Below are 20,751 nucleotides of genomic sequence, written 5' to 3' on the forward strand. Positions count from 1 at the left end.
TACTTCTGAAGAGGCATAAAACCCATTTAGGTATATAAGGAAACTGTGTGGATGGAATTTCATAAATCTCATTCATTCTGACTCTGTTAGGAGCCCTAAAACCTCATTCAGACACTGTTAGGAGCCCTAAGTTGGAGATTACATCAAAATAGTCAAATATAGGACACAATGACAGAAACGTTCACATTCCTCAATGTCAATGAGGTCCATTGGGCATCATAGCTGTCTGGCATTTAAGGGATCCATTATTTTGCTGTTCTGCTTCTGTGGTATAGGAAGACAATGCAAACCATGATGCAGGTGTGAACACACTCTTGACTGCAAGTTACCATGTAATGCATGCAAAGGCTATGTTCACACTGCGTATGAAACTACGGGCGTGGGAAAAATAGACATGCGGCCGGATGCGTACGAACCACGAACATACGCCCGTAGTACAGTTATGCTTCCCTAGCTTGTTTCGAAGTGATCTGAGGCAGGTCATTTACTTGGAAATCTTCGCCCAGCCCCGTAAACCACACAGAACCTTTTGGATCGAAAAATCAAGTTCAATTTGGCTGAAATAAGTACTTCGTACGGGACCGCATGGAAATCCACGGCCGTGAGTTTCAACATTTCCGTCCTCAAACAATGGTCTTGTTCATTTTTCACGGCGCCGTATACGATCCGGCCGTAAGCTCATACGTAGTGTGCATTGTGCGGGCGTATATCGTATACTTTCAAGCGAACGCATCAACCTCAAAACTACGTGCGTATATTCGCGGTTTGCACTACGGACGGATTCATACGCAGTGTGAACATAGCCAAAGACTGGTTTCACACAGAGTTTTTTGTGTCAATTATGTATGCAGTTTTTGAGCCACATACAAAGAGTGCGGAAAGTATTCAGACCCCTTTAAGTTTTTCACTCTTTATTTCATTACAGCCATTTGGGGGGGGGGGGGCATTTATGTTTTTCTAATTCTGGACAACCCAGATAATGGTGGCTATTGCAATACCCATAAGTGGTTGTCATCCTGAATACAACACTAAACATTCAAGTGTTCCTATTACTCTGCCCATATGGTATTGTTGACGGCTATATCCTCTTGGACTAGGGAGCTCAGGAAGAATAAATGACATAGAAGGAGCATTGATATGATGAGATGAATATATCCTGGATTAGCTCTTTTTTTTGTGCACAGAAGAGAATAATATGTTTCTAATGTAATTGCATTTGTTAAGCGTTCCTTCCTATCATTACTAAGCCATTTTATTGGAAACCACTGAACCCGCCAACGTGAAATAGTCTATTACTAGAACTGAAGTCTTTATTTGTGTGCGAGAGAAGATTCCAGTGCGGCTTCTGGTGCCTGAAGCTGTAAGCCAGTGAGTGACATATCTCGGCTGTCATACAGGCTGCGGCTTGAGAAAGCATGCACCATTAAATAAGCTGGAAGGACAGACAAATGGGATTTTCCCCCGGAGCATCATATTTGTGTAGATTATATACAGACTTATACTATTCCTTTGTGTATCAGGAAGGTAACATGTCAAGAAATATTACAGTGCCTTATTATGAAGGGGAATGTGCAGAATAACATCTAGTCTTCCATGTAGAGCAATACTAGTCTACTCGGAAAACACTTATGGTGCCCACATTACTTATTGTTGGCTGAACCCCCTTATGTTGGCCCTAGCGGACAACAATCGAACATGTATGGGGTTGTCCTGACTCATGACAGCAGAGACGGTTAGGGCATGTAGGATTTTGACATGCCTGATCCTTTGTTTTCACAGGAGATCAGTGACTGCCGGAGGTGTCAGTCAGCAGCTTATTCTGATCTAGGTATTAAGAACAAAGGCACAATTGTCTTAATAGACACTAATAGTGTAATATTAATATAAATGGAGGGTAATATTAATAATAGTATAGTATCCACACATTTGAGAGCGACAAATGGAGCCAGCCAGTCCGTTGCACAATGGATACAGTTTTGTAGGGTAGATACCAGCATTATACAAATAATGGCCTTCATTATGAAATAATGGCCCAAATTTGGCCTCAAAATGGTGGCCGTCCTAAAAGATGGCTGTTAAATGGCCCAAAAAGGACAATGTGGACATAGCCTTATAGTGTCATTGGCTATAAAGTTTGTTGCAAAGTATGTAAGTGTACAATGTCAGAATTATGATTAGATTTGTCTGACTAAGGGTGGTATTACACGGGCCCGATAATACCTGTAAACGAGCAGCGATCTGCAAGATCGTCATTTGTTGACTGGGCCTATTACACGGCCCGATAATCCTTTAACAAGGGCTGCATGGACATTGTTACCGATCTCTTTGCAGCCCTTGTTTAAGCTACATAAATTACCTATCCACGTTCCAGGGCTGCTCCTGCGGTCCGCTTCTCCACAGGTTCTAGCTTCAGAGTGGCTTGTCAGCTGACAGGCCGCTGTGAAGCTAGAGCGAGCGCGACCTGGTGAGAAGACCGCAGGAGCAGCCCTGGAACGTGCATAGGTAATGTATATCGTCAGTCACCGGCCGCGCACCGCTACTACACATAGCGGTGCGCGGTCGGCGCCTGACGAAAATAGGTCAGAACCTATATCAACGATCAGCCGATGATCGTTGTCATTGGCTGATCATTGTATTTATTACATGAAGCGATAATCGGACAAATCGGGCCGATTCGGCCGATTATCGTTCCGTGCAATAGTACCCTTAGTCTATGCAACCTCCTCCCTAGAGAGCCATTGCACAAAAATTTTTTAAATGTTAAACATAGAAAGAGGTGCGTCACACAAAGCACGCGCACTTCAAGAGCCAGAAAAAAAATTACAAACTAAGTACCAAAGAGGAAACAACAGGCGGAAATGGGTAACAAATCTGCCAGGCATATGTAAACTAACCAAAACAGTTGTATCACTCTGCCCCTGGCTCACATTTCCATATCTTTTTGGATTACCTGATCTCCCTATATTGGGCAATGCTACAAGCTTTTACTAGAGAGGTGCTGGACATTGATGTTTTCAGTGCCATGATGCTTCTCCGCATACTTACAGCAGCTCAAGGTCCTATTCTATTGTATTGGAGCAGCCCACCCCACCCCCTTCCTTCTCATTCTTATTAGGCTTTCTCACGTATATTAGGGATGTTTGACACATGGGGGGGAGATTTATCAAACATGGTGTAAAGTGAAACTGGCTCAGTTGCCCCTAGCAACCAATCAGATTCCACCTTTCATTCCTCACTGATTCTTTGGAAAATGAAAGGTGGAATCTGATTGGTTGCTAGGGGCAACTGAGCCAGTTTCACTCTACACTATATTTGATAAATCCCCCCCATTGAGTTCTCACCACCAGGTTTAATAATAAACTGAATCTCTTTCTTAAAATTTCAGGATCCTAGGACTGATACTTGGTCTCACATAAAACCCCAAACTGGCAAAGAATGTCTACTTTCCTAGGGAATGCTATTTCTCCCACTCAGTCATTGTCCCTTTTTCCTATCTTAGTCCACTTTTTCTTTAAAGGGGAACCCCAGGTAGAGGTTAAAAAAAAAATGAAACTTCTGCAGAAGCATAAAGCATTACTTACCTATCTATCCCAGTTTTGAAACTACTAAAAATCCATTTTTTTTTGTTTGTTTTTTGTTCTGTATTGTATTTCTGTACTTCCTTGTTGAGCAGTTCCCAGAATGCAGTACTGGTTCCAGAATGCAATGCTTTCCCTCTGTTCATCACAATCCCCCACCCTGCACATTCCCCGTCCAAATCTGTTGCAGAACATCTAGGCTGTGTTCACACATTGCAGTTTCATTGTGTTACTAAATTATTTTCAGTACTTTATCATTTCATTGTGGTCCCACCCACACAGCACACAGTTACTACCTGTAACCACACAGCACGCTGTATTCTCTACCTGTAACACCACACAGCACGCTGTATTCTCTACCTGTAACACCACACAGCACACTGTATTCTCTACCTGTAACACCACACAGCACGCTGTATTCTCTACCTGTAACACCACACACAGCACACTTTATTTTCTACCTGTAACACCACACAGCACACTGTATTCTCTACCTGTAACACCACACAGCACACTGTGTTCTCTTCTTGTATCACCACACAGCACAATGTATTCTCTACCTGTAACAGCACACTGTATTCTCCACCTGTAACACCACACAGCACGCTGTATTCTCTACCTGTAACACCACACACAGCACACTGTATTCTCTACCTGTAACACCACACAGCACGCTGTATTCTCTACCTGTAACACCACACACAGCACACTTTATTTTCTACCTGTAACACCACACAGCACACTGTATTCTCTACCTGTAACACCACACAGCACGCTGTATTCTCTACCTGTAACACCACACACAGCACACTGTATTCTCTACCTGTAACACCACACAGCACACTGTATTCTCTACCTGTAACACCACACAGCACACTGTGTTCTCTTCTTGTATAACCACACAGCACAATGTATTCTCTACCTGTAACAGCACACTGTATTCTCCACCTGTAACACCACACGGCACACTGTATTCTCTAACTGTAACACCACACAGCACGCTGTATTCTCTACCTGTAACACCACACAGCACACTGTATTCTCTACCTGTAACACCCACACAGCATGCTGTATTCTCTACCTGTAACACCACACAGCACGCTGTATTCTCTACCTGTAACACCACACAGCACGCTGTATTCTCTACCTGTAACATCACACAGCACTCTGTATTCTCTACCTGTAACACCACACAGCACACTGTATTCTCTACCTGTAACACCACACAGCACGCTGTATTCTCTACCTGTAACACCACACAGCATGCTGTATTATCTACCTGTAACACCACACAGCACGCTGTATTCTCTACCTATAACGCTGATATTGGAATAATGTGAAGTTCCCCTTTAATTCTCTTTCTTTTGTTGTTTTCCTCTATCCTCTTTTCATCTTTTTGAATAACGTTGTTAGTTATATAACTTCCATTTTTTCTCATTGTATGTCCTACATAGTTTATTTTCTTGAAGAGAGCCATTTTGCATTGTGATTATCATCCTAAAAAAATTACTACCAACTAGACCTTCTCAAGGAGAACAAGCCCCTTCTAACAGGTTAGAACTAGGTGGTATCTTTTGTTACACTATGAAATGTATTCTCACCTTAAACAGAGACTTGTCTTGGAAGGGTTCACACACCAGCTTTTCTACATTTCCACCAGCCAGAAATGTAACAATCACAATAAGCATGAGAACCCAGGAGAAGATGAAGCTGAATCCAACTCCGCTGTGCAGTAATAAGCAAGATTAAATACAATTAAAATCTAACATTATAAACTAGAGCAGACTACACACTGAAAACACCATCTAAACTGCATTAGACCGGAGCAGGGTATGTAGTATAGTAGCCACAAAGTGGAAAAAGTACTCACGCCATGAGAAAGTTTCCTCCGGTATTTGAGAAGCAGCCTCTCGTGGTTGGAGAAGCATGTTGGTCATATCCGCAAGCACCAAATAGTAGCCCAAGGAAGTAGAAAACGACAATGAGTGACACCATGCAACAGAGGACTAGAGAGCCCAGCCACCTGGAGAGGAGAAATCATTGTTAGTGAGCTAGAGAAAGCTGAATTACCCATGAAACATTGCATAATAAATTATCAAATAATATAATAAACCCATCAATGTCAGCAGCCCTGGTGGTCTACTGGGATGAAGGGGCTTATGTTATGATCCCAGGTCATCTAGTGGGATGAAGGGGCTAATGTTAGCATTCCCGGTGATCTAGTATGATGAAGCAGCAAATGTCAGAATCCCAAGTGATCTAGTGGGATGAAGGGGATTATGTTATGATCCCAGGTCATTTAGTGGGATGAAGGGGCTAATGTTAGCATTCCTGGTGATCTAGTATGATGAAGCAGCAAGTGTCAGAATCCCAGGTGATCTAGTGGGATGGAGGGGCTTATGTTATGATCCCAGGTGATCTAGTGGGATAAAGGGGCTAATGTTAGCATCCCCCGTGATCTAGTGTGGGGCTAATGTTAGTATCCAAGGTGACAAGATACCAAGCCTACAGGTAATAGTTACTAGCAGGTTAGGTAATTAGTAGCCAGGTGGGCACCCTACTTGTCTATAATCCTAACATGGTCATAGCCACAGCTCATTGCCCTTTGGAATTATACAGTACTTACTCCATGGGGGTCGGTATCTGTTTTATATTTGTATGAGCACCGTTATATTCTACTACTTGGTATACTAGTTGCTTCTTACATAAAGCATTATATGGTTATATATCAGATTATTATCTGGCATGCTTTCATATTCATCCATTTGCACTTGAACTGTACCTATTTGTATAATAGATTGTGCTAGTATTTAAAGGGATTGTCTGGGAAGCACTGGATGCTCACTTCTGCCTTCTCCCCTTCTTGGAAATAAATGGGCACCAGAAGAATGGAATGTTTTCTGCTCCCTAGATGACCCCTTAAATTTGCCAGATTCTCATACCCGGCTGTTTATTGTTTTGCGCTCATTGAGAGTTGATTTTTAATATATGTATATTTATATTCTTCTGATAATTAATAAAGATCATGTATGGATATATGATCAAGTTTAGAGTCTATCAACATAGATACCATAGAAGTTCCCATGCATCACATAACATATTTTGGAGGTAACTACTTCTCCCTGTGAGGCACAGTATAACATACCTACATAATGACTATCAAATATACATATTTTCTGATACATAAATGCTGGAATCGATTGCCTGGAGGAGCAGAAGTCCTCTTAGCTGTTCTAGATGTGATATGTCTAAATTCCTGTTTTTTTCCACAATGTCAAATATTTGCACAGCTATGACTTCAACAAGCAACACCTGGGAGATCAGGAATACAATGCTTAGGACTTAAAGTGTAACTCCAGCCATAAGGCTTCATTACATGCACAAACAGTAGCAATAGGCTATAGAATATTGGAAAATACAGCAAAGTGTTATGGATACATATAGTAGGTCAAAAGGAGCAGAGAGGTTCCTGGGATACCTACGTTCTTACATTCAGTGCAATACATATATATGAAAAACTATAATAACACGGTACACTTCCTAACCTGTATATACATACAGTTCTCCATTATTGGCCTATTTGTAATAAGTTAGGCTATGTTCACACTACGTTAGTACCGTAGTGATCACGGCCGTTGTTGATCACGGCCGTGATTGGTACGGAACTTACGTAGTGGTACCTTCTAAGGGATCCCGTCCGGAGTGTATACACATAGTATACAATTCGGCCGGGATCCTTATCGGCGTCGCAAGAAACTGACATGTCAGTTTTCTGCAGCCGCTAATCACTGAATAGCGGCTGCAGAAATCCCTGTCAGTTTACACAATAGAGCGTGCGGCCGCACACTCCATTGTTTGCAGCGGGGAATTTGGATGCGGGTGCATCCCAATTCAGCTGCAGTAAAGATCTTCCAACCGGTACCGGATGATCTTTTCTGACACTGGCCGCTCCGTGACCTGGCTGGTCTCTTACAGAGTAGGAACATGAGACCCAACACAAAATATGCAAACTATATACACAAATAAACACACTAACAATATACACACTAATAATATACACAAACATACACAGCAAACCATAGTGGGGCTTCTCAGCCCCACACACACAGCCCGAAAGCCCAAGTTCAGCACCTGCAAGCCCTATATTCCTATACAGCTATAGCACAAAACAAAAGACTAAGGTGCCAGCATCAGCCCACCACCAGGAGAGGAGACGCAGGCTAAGGAACCTTAAAGGCAGAGCCCCTCCAAAGACAAGAGGCCCTACCAGCCCCCAGCCTCTCGTACTCCAAAGAACGCACCTTCACCAGGTCACAGAGTGTGCCCCTAACCACCTCATCCACAGGGAGGATTTTACGTTACGTCGATACTAAACACCGTGCACTCCACGTGTGGTACCTGACCACGATGCTGACTAAGAATAAAGTGCTCCGGTCCCAGCCACCAAGGTTTCTGAATGCTCCATAGGCCCATTCCGCATAGGAGAGATGGGCCAACCTGGGCCACCCAATGGAAGCGCCCACCCTGTTGTAAATCTCTGTATTAAAGCGACAATGAAGCAGAAAATGCTCCATGCTTCCCAGCATGCCTCCACACTCCTCCTGGGGACATCCCCGATCCTCAGAGGTCCTGCACTTCAGATTGTCCCTCACATACAGTTTCCCATGGTAGCAGCGCCAAGCCAAGTCCCAAAACTTCAAGGGGATTCTGATGGAATTCAATAGGCCCAAACCAACCTCCAGATCCCGGCTTAGGCAATCCTTGAGCGCCAGCGGTTTTCGAAAAGGGATGACAGGACCCTATTGTCAAGGAATTTCCTCGACAGAGTCCTAATCTCCCACATCCCCAAACCGCACCGACGAATCACCTTCAGAACCAGGGTAGCATAAGCCGGAAGATGCCCGTGTGGTGTGCGGAGATCCTTCACTTGCCCTCCTGTCTCCCATTCCTGGAAGAAAGGCCGAAACCATCCCCTACAGGAGAATACCCACGGAGGAGCCCTCTCTTTCCAGGGGTTTGCAATGTTGGTCTTAAGAAAGGTATTCACCAGGAACACCACGGGGTTGACCATACTCAACCCACCTTGTCTCCTCGTACGTTAAGTAACCTCCCTCTTGACTAGGTTCAGTCTATTCCCCCATAACAGTTGGAAGAACACACTGTAGACCCGAGTCCAGAGTGGTTCTGGCAAAATGCAAACACTGCCCAGATATATCAGCAAAGGGAGCAGTAAAAGTTTTGATCAGGTTAACCCTTTCCCTGAGGGTCAAAGACCAACCCTTCCACTGACCCACCTTCTGAGCGGCGATCTTAAGCCTGCTGTCCCAGTTTTGTTTGGGGTAATCCCCTTGGCCGAATTCGATGCTGAGGACTTTTGCAGACTCCTGGGGCTCTGGAAGGCTTGGGCGGTGAAATGGCAAATGAAGTTTAATGTGGATAAATGTAAGGTTATGCATTTGGGCCGTAGAAATAATAAGTACAGTTATGTGCTGAATAATAAAACACTAGGTAAAACTACTTCCGAAAAGGACCTGGGGGTATTGGTGGACAGTAAACTCAACTTTAGTGATCAGTGCCAGGCAGCAGCTGCCAAGACTAATAAAATAAGGGGATGCATCAAGAGAGGTATAGATGCTAAAGATGAGAACATAGTTTTGCCTCTTTATAAATCACTGGTCAGACCACATATGGAATACTGTGTACAGTTTTGAGCACCGGTATATAAGAAGGACACAGCTGAACTAGAGCGGGTGCAGAGGAGGGCAACAAAGGTCATTAAGGGAATGGGTGGGTTACAGTACCAGGACAGGTTATCAAGCTAGAAAAAGGACGTCTTAGGGGCGATCTGATCACATTGTACAAATATATGAATGGACAGTACAGAGATCTTTGTAGTGGTCTTTTTACTCCTAGATCTGTAACCATGACAAGGGGGCATCCTCTACGTCTAGAGGAAAGAAGGTTTCATCATCAGCATCGATGCAGGTTCTTTACTGTACAAGCGGTAAGACTGTGGAACTCTCTGCCACATGATGTTGTCATGGCCGATTCATTAAATAAGTTCAAGGGAGGCCTTGATGCTTTTCTTGAAAAATATAATATTACAAGTTATGGGCATTAGATTTCTGGTGATACGTTGATCCAGGGATTGGTCTGGCTGCCATTGGAGTCGGGAGGGCGTTTTCTCCCTGTGATGGGGCAATTGTCATCTGCCTTGTGGGGTTTTTTGTCTTCCCCTGGATCAACACAGTGGGGTTTCCCTAGGTTGAACCTGATGGACTCTTGTCTTCTTTCAACCTTATTTACTATGTTACTATGCGGTTTCAGTAACTTTATATTGTAATAGTTCAGACTTTTGTGCAGGCAGCAATGCAATATATGTTTCTATTTGATAAGTGCAGACAGGTGAGGCTAATGTCCGACTAGTCACTGGTTAGTCTGCTCCTGTCTTTTATTTCACACTAAACACAAGGGCCATTCATTGCATCCTTTTTTCATGTTATTGTTATTTTTGTGTCTTATATTTTCTTTATTAAAAATACACATACAAAAAATACACCAAGAAGGAATTGTTGGAAGTTAACAAAACTTTATATGTATAATGATAAAATATGTAAGTCATTAGAATATTCAAGCAAACGAATATGGTTAAAGAGGAACACTGTTGGTTGGACATGGAGAATACAGGTTAAATGCAGTTCATTTAGCCACAGATGATGCAGCTGGGTCCATAGATCCTACACTCTCATAGGTTCCTGATGCTGGCCTATCAGCCGCTACCATAAATGCTTGATGAAGGGGCAGCTACAGAAGCGTAAGAGAATCTGGTGGAGATATTCCATTGCTGTGTGTGGGAAGCATCATCCATAAGAGGCCATAAGAGACAACACATGTGGTTGCAGAACATCTAAGTACATATCTCTGAGCTGGTAGTGTCCCTCGTATCACTGCTAGAGGTGACTCACTGTTATATTTAATGGCTCAAGCTTGTAAGTGGATCAGATGATACTCTCCACAGGTGGTCTCTCCAGAATGGCCTAGTTGCCAGGTAGTTTATAAAAGTGACCTTCCCACTCTCATGCCAATGCTGTGTCACCTCTCTAAGTCTGCCAGCTGGACAAAATGTCTTTATATTGTATAGCCATGTCTAGTAGTCAATGATATTTCAACAATTACCCAAAATTACGGAGAGGCATTTTTACACCCTATTGGGTCAAGACCCAATCTAACCCAGTCTGATCACACCGGCCCTCTATTCATTTATACATCTGCCTGAAAAATTGTATTTTTAATCCTGTTTCTGATAAACTTCTTATTAATAAATAATATATTTAAAATAGAAAGAAATACCAACAACCTACATGTCTCCTATAATTGGAGTCATAAAAGTCCTATCTACGTGGTGGTGCAAAGGTCACTGATCACGTTTAATGAAGTAATATTATGAGTGAAGACGGTAAGCTGTAATCATAGGGCAAAGTATATACAGTAGCTCCTGTGTACAGCTGATAATCAGTGCCCCAATGACATGGGTAGTACTATGGATAACTTTTAGCTGCTGTCATTTCCTTTAGTGCTGGTTCTTTAGTATTTATATTGTAAAGAGACAGCAATGATCTGTCTGGGGTCTCCCACGTGTCTCATTGTGGGTTCAGACTGTGGCTCTGTGATTCCCCCTCGCTTTACACTGCAGCTGTACATGGCTAGATAAAGTAGAAAGCCCACTACAAGCTCACCAGGAAAGGAGTACATAGAGAGCCTACCCTAATATGTTGGCTATAAAATAACAACTTTAATGGCAGATCAAGAAAAATTTAGATCATATTACAGTTAAAAAGGAAATAAGGCAAAAGCCAAATCGAAATTTCCCCTGAGAATCAAGTCTATAGCGTGTCCAGGCAGAGGGTCTTACATATCAACATTCAGACTCATAAATGACATTTTTTACATTAATATGACTAATAGCTCGATGGAATCTCAGCTATTTGGTATGTATTCATAGAGAAGATATATACATTTCCTGGAATTTTCTTACTTTTCTACTTAAAAATATTATGCACCATGTACTGTCCTAATAGCTTGAAATAAAATGACTTTTAGGACAAAATAGATGATATATTAACTTTAAAGCGAATGTACCACCATGTACATCAAGTTTTTTTTTATATGAATAGACAGGCAGTGGTGCGGGGATGCCAATGCTGCAGTCCTTTATTTTGAATCGCGGCATGGTTTCCGCGTATGAGGCCTTTTTTCCCGGGCACTAGCCTCACGTGAAGCACTGGAGGCGGGTCTGCCCATCCCGAGTGTGACAAAATCCCTTTCCTCTGTGACGCGGCTCCATTAATTGTAATGGAGCCACGTCACAGAGAGGAGGGTGTTTCATCACACTGGGGGCCAACAGGCCCGGCTCCAGTGCTTGGAATAGACTGGTACAGTGCTACAGTTTAAAAAAAGAAAAAAGGACTGCAGCACCGACACCCCAGCAGCGGTGCCGGTCTATTCATATTAACAACTTAACCTATTGGTCTAATTATGTGGTAATTCTGACATTTTTATATTGGGTAAGAGGTGGTGTTACTTTAATATTACTGGTTTTCTTATATGGTTGAGGGACTAGCGCCAAACATCTCTAGTGACCTACGGTGGGAATAGGGTTATTATTTTTATCCATAATCCATTATGGCTATGATAGAAGTGGGTTGATATTATATGTCCCAGGAGGTCTAGGATGAGTTATTCTTTGTTATAATGGTGAAAAGGTAATGATAATTAACCTATTATTTTGGTATTCCCATGTCATTTTAAAAAGGTATTCCCTATACAAAACATATGAAACATGCAGATTGGTGTGTCAGGTCTAACCACCAGAACCACATGATGACAAGACTTATGGTGCATTTAAAAAGACAGATTTATCTGACACATCTTTGAAGCCAAAGCCAGGAACAGACTATAAACAAGGATCAGGTCATAAAGGAAAAACTGGGATCTATCCTCTTTACAAATCCATCTCTGGCTTTGGCTTCCAAAATCTGTCAGATAAATCTGTCTGTGTAAACGCACCCTTAGGGCCCTATTCCACCAGACGATTATCGTTCAGATTATCGTTAAATCGTTCGAATCTAAACGATAATCGTTCGGTTGAAATGTAGTTAACGATTAACGACCGAACAAGAAATCGTTATGTATTAAATAAGGCAGCAGAACAAGCTATACCTGTAAAAATCGTACTGTTCGATGACAGGATAATAGCCCCGAACGTACATCTCACTTTGAGTTAGGTAGGCAGTGAGGTTAGATATTACATGAACGACTGGGATCATTTTGGAAAAAGTAGTGATATTCACTCCGATGGAATCCAAAATGTTCTTTACATCTAAAACACAATAAAAACATCAAAGCAAAATCAACATTTCTGGTCAATAGCGGGCAATCTGAGGCGGCACAGCTTTGACAAACTACATACCCAAAAAAAAGAGCATGTAGCTCTCCAAGAGCTGAATGTCCAGAGGCTGCCCATCCTTGTCATACATTAACTCACGTAACTTAGTCCAAATCTCACAAATGTATCATGAATGAGGAAGACGGGGCACATGATGAATGATGAACACAATACACACTGGACGCACTGGTGCTCAATGAAGTTTGGGCATAAAGTCAGAGTTCTCTTTACCTTTCACATTATACATCTCATTAACATACTTTTTCAGCTTTTAACTCTAGGTTTTAGAATTTTAGGTATTTTCTTCTTTTTGCCTGTGGGATCAGAGTACAAGCAAGAACTGTCAGATGCTGCTAGTGATGTTCAGACTTGAAAGGGGTGTGTGAAAAGGAATAGCCCCTCTTCTGTAAGGTTTCAACTTTTACCTACATATACCCCATAATATATAACACTGACGTATCAATGTATTATACAAGCAGATTTCATAACACTAAAAAAAGCTGTAGATTATTGTATATAGCTAATGTATATAGCAATTTTAGGCACAAAATGACCCTCATATATATCATCTCCCAACACTATGGTGAAACCTACCAGTCAAAGCATTGTGGAGTCTTATTTACGCCAGCCAGTTCACTAGGCCCTTAGGGCCCCATTACACAGAACGATTATCACTCTGGCCGATGGCCGATGAAAGATAATAAGCTGATTGTTTCTTTAGGCCCTGACCTAAAATCATCGGGCGTACATGGCTATGTTTAATAACGATACGTGGCTGATGAAACAGTTAATAGGTTACCTCTCCACGCTTCTGCCAGTGATTGACTGTAGAGACCCCTCTGAAGCTGAAGCTGCACTACGGTGAAGCATTCATAGGGCAGGAGAAGACCGGGAGTATGTACAGGTAATGTATTAACTGTTTGGGTAAGGGCTGCACGAATATCGCTAACAATGTCCGTGCAGCCCTTGATAAATGATTATTGGGCCGTGATTATTGGGCCGATCTAGCTTATTTACTATATTGGTCGGGTTGTCATCAGCCTGTGTAATAGCACCCTTATTCTCTCTAGAAGCCAGACGCTGAATATAAAGGGAACCTGTCAATACTTTCATACTGCCTGAGTAACCATGAGTAATTGGGGCACATCTTAGTTACTTCTCCCCTCCCAACCAACCTTGACTAATAGAAATTTTAAGTGGGAACAGTTTAAATTGAGGTGTGGGCTCCACATCAAAGAAGTGATGTCACTTTTTTTGCAATGTGGATTTCAAATCCACATTGGAAGGAATTCAATGTATATGAATCACAATACACAATACTATTGAACTCAATGGAACTGTTTGTGGGGAAACCCTAAGTATGTTCAGAGAGGACTCATAGGGTGCAATTAAAAGGGTTGCACCATATAAAGTTATCCCTATCCATGGGATAGGAATGAATGAAGCGGCATTGTCAATGCTACATGGGTCCCTGTTTTCAAAATCACAAGGTGCCCCAGAGGTCCTATCTGCTGCAATCTTTAGAACGGGGACCCGAGTCTCCTGTTATGCATGACCAACCACTTCATTCATTCTCTAAGGGAACCATTGGAAACTGCTTAAGGCTATGTTCATACATAGTAAGAGACCGGCCGTTCTGTGACCCGGCCGGGTCACAGAATGACCGGTCTCGCAAAAGATCATCCCGGCCGGTACTGCAGTGATCTTTAGGGCTGCAGGGTTCTGATGTGGGCGCATTCTGTGCACACCTGCATCCGAACTCCGCTCACTCCACAGTGTCCACTGACAGGGTTTTCTGCGGTCGCTATTTAATGTATAGCGACCACAGAAAACAGAAATGCCAGTTGTTTGCGGTGCTGCTAGGGATCCTGGCCGGAGCATATACTATGTGTATACGCTCCGGACGGGATTCCATAGGCAGCAATGGCACATATATTATATATATAGTATCCCGTATCCTCTTGATACCAGATGATATACCCCTTTAAGGTTTTTTCATATCAGTAATTTTGGAGCGTTACTGGATACAATGCTATCCACAAGCTTTGCCTTGTGATATCTTATGGATGCCTTACATTCGTTTAGGGCGATGTCTTTGGGTTACACTAAAGAATTGTCAGTCATATCTGTGGGAAACTCATATCGCGTGATGTTCGCAATATTGCCTTTGTATGTAATAGACTATTATATGTTCCTACTTGCTCTGGAAGCATAATTAAGGGTTATTATTTTTATCTGTCGCCTTAGTTGTATACGTCAACTGTAGACTATTGCATTGATGTTCTCTCCGCAGATAGGGTGAGGTGTATTTTCCCCCCCCATGTATTTTGTGAAAATTTTATTAAAAATTATCTGATCAACTCTGGTCTCCTGCAATGGACCCTTTGACGGTGGTTCATTTTGCGTAATTTGTGGGACGTCCCATTAGATGTTTTAACGTTATCTTTCCATTGATGCAGATGAAGTAAAGTATCTCAATGCCTGCATTTCGGGAATAAAGGGGCGAGGAAGACACCTCGGGTGGCTGTTCATGTCCCAGAGAAGAAAAGGATTAGGCAATTGAAATTTAACATGCCCTATCCTTTTGTTTACTGAGCCGATCATTGACTGATCGCTGTAGTTTAAACTTGCTTAATTAACTATCATCTGCCACCAGCCATGCATCGCTATGTATAGTGATGTGCAGCCGATTTCACTATAAAAATAAAAAAAGATTATACTTACCTATTCTCTCGCATTGTCTTGCAGCCTTTTGCCATGTTCCCTTCAGTGACAGGCCGCACAGTCAATCATTGGCCGGGGTCTATGCCATCTCAGCCACTGGTTGGCTGAGCAGCCTGTCACTGAAGAGATTGGACCAGAAATGTCAGCTATGAGCAGGGAACACGGCAAAATGCTGTAGGACAACGCTGGAGAATACTTAGAGAGGATGTACCACCAGGTACATCCTCTTTAAGCTGAACCCACGGATCGAATGGCGCCGTCAAAGGGAAGCCGGTGCCGCGGTCCGTTTTTTGGACCGCGGCCCGGTTCCCGCGCACGGCGCCGTTCTATGCACCGGAACCGGACAGTGCTCAAGCACTGGAGGCGGGCCGGGCCGCCCCCAGTGGGAGGGAATTCCCTCCCCTCTATGATGCGGCTCCATTCATTCTAATGGAGCCGCATCATACAGGGGAGGTAATTCCCTCCCACTGGGGGCGGGCCGGCCTACCTCCAGTTCTTGAGCACCGTCCGGTTCCGGTGCATAGAACGGCACCGTGCGCGGGAACTGGGCTTTCCTGTGACGGCGCCGTTCGATCCGTGGATTCAGCTTAAAGAGGATGTACCTGGTGGTACATCCTCTAAGTATAAACTTTATTATTTTTCATGTAAAAAGAAAGGGCTACATGGACATTGCTAGCGATATATATATATATATATATATATATATTCCTTGCTACATGATGATCAATCCGCGTGTAGGCTTGTTAAGCGAGCGATGGTCTAGCAGATCAGTGCTAGCGGCAGTGTCAGACTGTAATTAGCTATTTATCCCTGTATCTTGTACATAGTGAATGAGTTATAGTCTTTGAATAACTCCTTTAAATAACCAACTCATAGCTCTGCTGTGTCTGTGCTAAAGCAGGTCCTTCTGATGTAATAGGACAATATTTAATACCTCTTCTTTAGCTCTAAATATACAGTTCTTGCATGATTCCTTTTAGACATAGTAGTGTTATACACAGGCAGCAGTTGAGAGTAAAGAGAGCTCTGACTTCCCTTTTCTCATAGAAAGGAACAAATAGCCTCCTGTAAGGATACATTATCCAGGAACAACTTACAGGGAATGGCTGAGTAACAAATCCAAAAACAGGTCCAAAAAGATATTGTTAATAATAGAAAACAAAAGACGTCATTAGTCACCTACACAATGTACATAGCTAACAAAGATTACTGTAACATAGAGCCACAGAAACATTTTCAGAACAAAGATTTTTCAACCACTTTGAACAAAGAAAATCAAGAGTTTTCTGTTCTAAAAGATCTTGCCTGTGCATGCGGTGTGCGATAACTTCATGTTCACCCATCACAGCATGTCTTCCTGAACACCACTGTAGTTATGTATGTATACATAGATAATAAGTATAATACTGGACTTATTTTACTATTGATGCTAAATTACTGTGAGGATGGTATTCTGAAAATGCAATCACAATTCTGTAGCCTTCAGAGCGGATATCTTAAAGTGGCTATATTCTGGAAAGAGCAGTCTTTAATACTGTAAACACTATAGATCCTAGATTATAGGGGCCTAGATAAGCTGTTAGGGGGAACTTTATAGAGATGAGCGAATTTGCCGAAGTTTGGGTTAGTATAAACCTGAACTATCGGCTTCTGATTCCCGCTGTCTGCCCACTCCGTAAACAGGGTGGATACAGCGTAAGGACCGCCTGGAAAACTGGGATACAGCCTATGCCAATGTCTGTATCCCAGTTTTCCGGGCGGTCCGTAAGGCTGTATCCATCCTGTTCACGGAGGCTGCAGACAGCGGGAATCAGAAGCCGATAGTTCAGGTTCATACGACGCCAAACTTCGGCAAATTCGCTCATCTCTAGTACTTTAGCCCCTAAAACTGATTTCTTATTCACAGACCTCAGGCTACCCTAATAACTGGTTGACATACAATCAGATTGCAGGGGTACTGACTGGACAGCAACAGATGCGGCACATATTTAGCCATTTAAAATCCATGATTGCTATTGATTGACACATTTAAAGGGTTAAATGACCAACAATCCCTTATGACAGTCATCAGCCTGCTCCATACACTCCTTCCCCTGCCTGGCGTGTTAATTTACGTTGAACAGTTGGGAAGGGGTGTAGAGATATGTAGAGAAATAAGAAATCATAACTGATTCTGACAGCAGTATTATACCATTAGACTGCCAAAGTTTAGTGGATAATAGCCATGTCTACAACAAAGTCAGTTGCCAATGCTTAAAGGACAAGTGCCATGAAAAACATTTTTTTTTTTCCCAGTAATTCCTATCTGCCGGAGTCAGTTGGAGGGAAGATAAGCATGACATGTGACAAGTGATGGCTTGCAGTTGTTCAGCCAATTGGAGGTGAGCAAGCTGAGTCACCTGACAAGGCAGGGGAGGGGGGAGGCTGGTGTAACAGGAGAAGGAGCTGAGAGAAGAGCTTGGTGACAGTGACGACAGTAATCAGGTCTGTGTGAGTCAGGACACTTCCTGGTGGGGGGTGGAGGGGGGAAAAGACAGGGAAGGGAGGCAGATAGGTGATTAAAGCATATTACAGAGTTATATAACTTTGTAATGTGCTTCAATTACTGGGAAAAAGTTTTTCATGGCATTTGTCCTTTAACCCCTTCCCGCATTAGGACGTACCGGCACGTCCAAATCTGCAGCCCGTTCCCGCAGATGGACGTGCCGGCACGTCCTCTGAATGACAGGGGCGCAGGAGCTGCGCTCCTGTCATTCCCGGCGGGGCCCGGCTGTCAGTGATAGCCGGGCACCCGCCGCAACTGCCGAGATCCGGGCCGAGCCCGGATCTCGGCAGTTAACCCTATAGGTGCTGCGATCTGTGCGATCGCAGTACCTGTAGTGCTACAGGAAGGGAGAATCCTCCCTTCCTCCTCCATCGGGGCTGTGCGGTGAGATCGTACAGTCCCGATGGAGCTGTGACGTCAGGAGGCTTCCCCGAAGCCTCCTGGTGTCACAGCTACGGAAGCTGGTCAGGCTCAGCCTAAGGCTGAGGCTGATCAGCTTTGCCTTTTACAGGCATAGTGCATTGCAGTGCTGATGAGCTCTGCAATGCACTGTGCCTGTAATCAGGCAATTTTACAGTAAAGTCCCCATGGTGGGACTAAAAACAGTGTTAAAAAAACACACACACACACACAAAATACATTTATAATAAAATAAAATTTACACATAATCCCCATAGCCCCCAATACAATAATAAATGTAAAAAAAAAAAAGTACACATATTTTGTATCACCGTGTGCGTAATGACGCAGGCAATACAAATATTACATGAACCCCTTAGTGACCGCCAATACGTATTTTTACGGCGGTCACTAATGGGCTTTATTCCGATACTTACGCCTTTTAGTGGCGGACGTATCGGAATGCTCTGCCGTCCCCTTGCGGCGGCAGAGCGGGGGATTAGCTGTCAGTGTGACACCTGATCTCCCCCTGACACTACCCCGAGCGGAAGTTCCTCCGCTCCAGGTAGTTTAACCCATTGAATGCCGCTGTCGGCACCCCGGAATACCTGTAACCACCCCGCATTACCTGTAACCACCCCAGATTACCTGTAACCACCCCGCATTACCTGTAACCACCCCACATTACCTGTAACCACCCCGCATTAACTGTAACCACCCCAGATTACCTGTAACCACCCCAGATTACCTGTAACCACCCCAGATTACCTGTAACCACCTCACATTAACTGTAACCACCCCAGATTACCTGTAACCACCCCACATTACCTGTAACCACCCCAGATTACCTGTAACCACCCCACATTACCTGTAACCACCCCAGATTACCTGTAACCACCCCACATTACCTGTAACCACCCCAGATTACCTGTAACCACCCCGCATTACCTGTAACCTCCCCAGATTACCTGTAACCACCCCACATTACCTTTACCCACCCCACATTACCTGTAACCACCCCGCATTACCTGTATCCACTCCGGGCTACCTGTAACCACTTGGCATTACTTGGAACCACCCCAGGCTACCTGTAACCACCCTGGGCTACCTGTAACCACCCCGCATTACCTGTAACCACCACAGATTACCTGTAACCACCCCACATTACCTGTAACCACTCCAGATTACCCGTAACCACCCCACATTACCTGTAACCACTCCAGATTACCCGTAACCACCCCAGATTGCCACACCCTCTCGATTGTCGATCACCACCCCAGATAGCCAGTAAACACCCCCTGATTGCCCATAACCACCCCCAGATAGCCAGTAAACACCCCCAGATTGCCCATAACTACCCCCAGATAGCCACTAAACACCCCCAGATTGCCTGTAATCACCCCAGATTGCCACAGACTGCCCGTCACCACCCCAGATTGCCCATCACTACCCCAGATAGCCAGTAACCAACCCAGATAGCCAGTAACCACCCCAGATTGCCCATAACCACCCCAGATTGCCCGTAACCACCCCAGATGGGCAGTAAACACTCCCTGGCTGCCTGTAAACACCTCGAGATTACCTGTAATCTCAATTTTTTTAAATTTTTTTAGCAACTTTGCTATTCTAATAACCGATACTAGCTGCGGTTTTGCTCCAGCAAAATGACACTCCTTCCCTTCTGAGCCCCGCTGTGTGCCCATACAGTGGTTTATGTCCACATATGGGGTACCGTTGTACTCAGGAGAACCTGCTTTACATATTTTGGGGTGCATCTTCTCCCCTGTTCCTAGTGAAATTGAGAAATTTTAAACTAAACAAACAAATTGTTGGAAAAATTCATTTTTTTCATTCTTACTGTCTAATTCTGAATACTTTCCTCTAATACCTGTGGGGTCAAAATGCTTACCAGACCCCAATCTGAATTCTTTGAGGGGTACACTTTCCAAAATGGGATGACATTTGGGGGGGTTCTATTCTGCTGACACTACAGGGGCTCTGCAAACGCACCTGGCGCTCAGAAACTTCTTCAGAAAAATCTGCACTGCAAATGCTAATTG

The 20,751-nt window shown here is 43.6% G+C and overlaps 1 protein-coding gene across 11 annotated transcripts in view; it reads right to left on the bottom strand.

The window, feature by feature from the left end:
• The window catches only part of PROM1 (prominin 1), a 145,000-nt gene that overhangs the window by 34,530 nt on the left and 89,719 nt on the right, over positions 1-20,751 (bottom strand). For all 11 annotated transcript variants that reach the window (XM_069977431.1, XM_069977437.1, XM_069977439.1 and 8 more), the window contains exons 12-14: positions 12,798-12,957; positions 5,449-5,601; positions 5,180-5,303 (exon numbers count right to left, since the gene is read on the bottom strand). In XM_069977431.1, coding sequence (XP_069833532.1) covers positions 5,180-5,303; positions 5,449-5,601; positions 12,798-12,957 — 437 coding nt within the window. The remainder of the gene's footprint in view (positions 1-5,179; positions 5,304-5,448; positions 5,602-12,797; positions 12,958-20,751) is intronic.

Source organism: Dendropsophus ebraccatus, chromosome 7 (genome assembly GCF_027789765.1).
Source record: "Dendropsophus ebraccatus isolate aDenEbr1 chromosome 7, aDenEbr1.pat, whole genome shotgun sequence".
NCBI classification, from domain to species: Eukaryota; Metazoa; Chordata; class Amphibia; order Anura; family Hylidae; genus Dendropsophus; species Dendropsophus ebraccatus.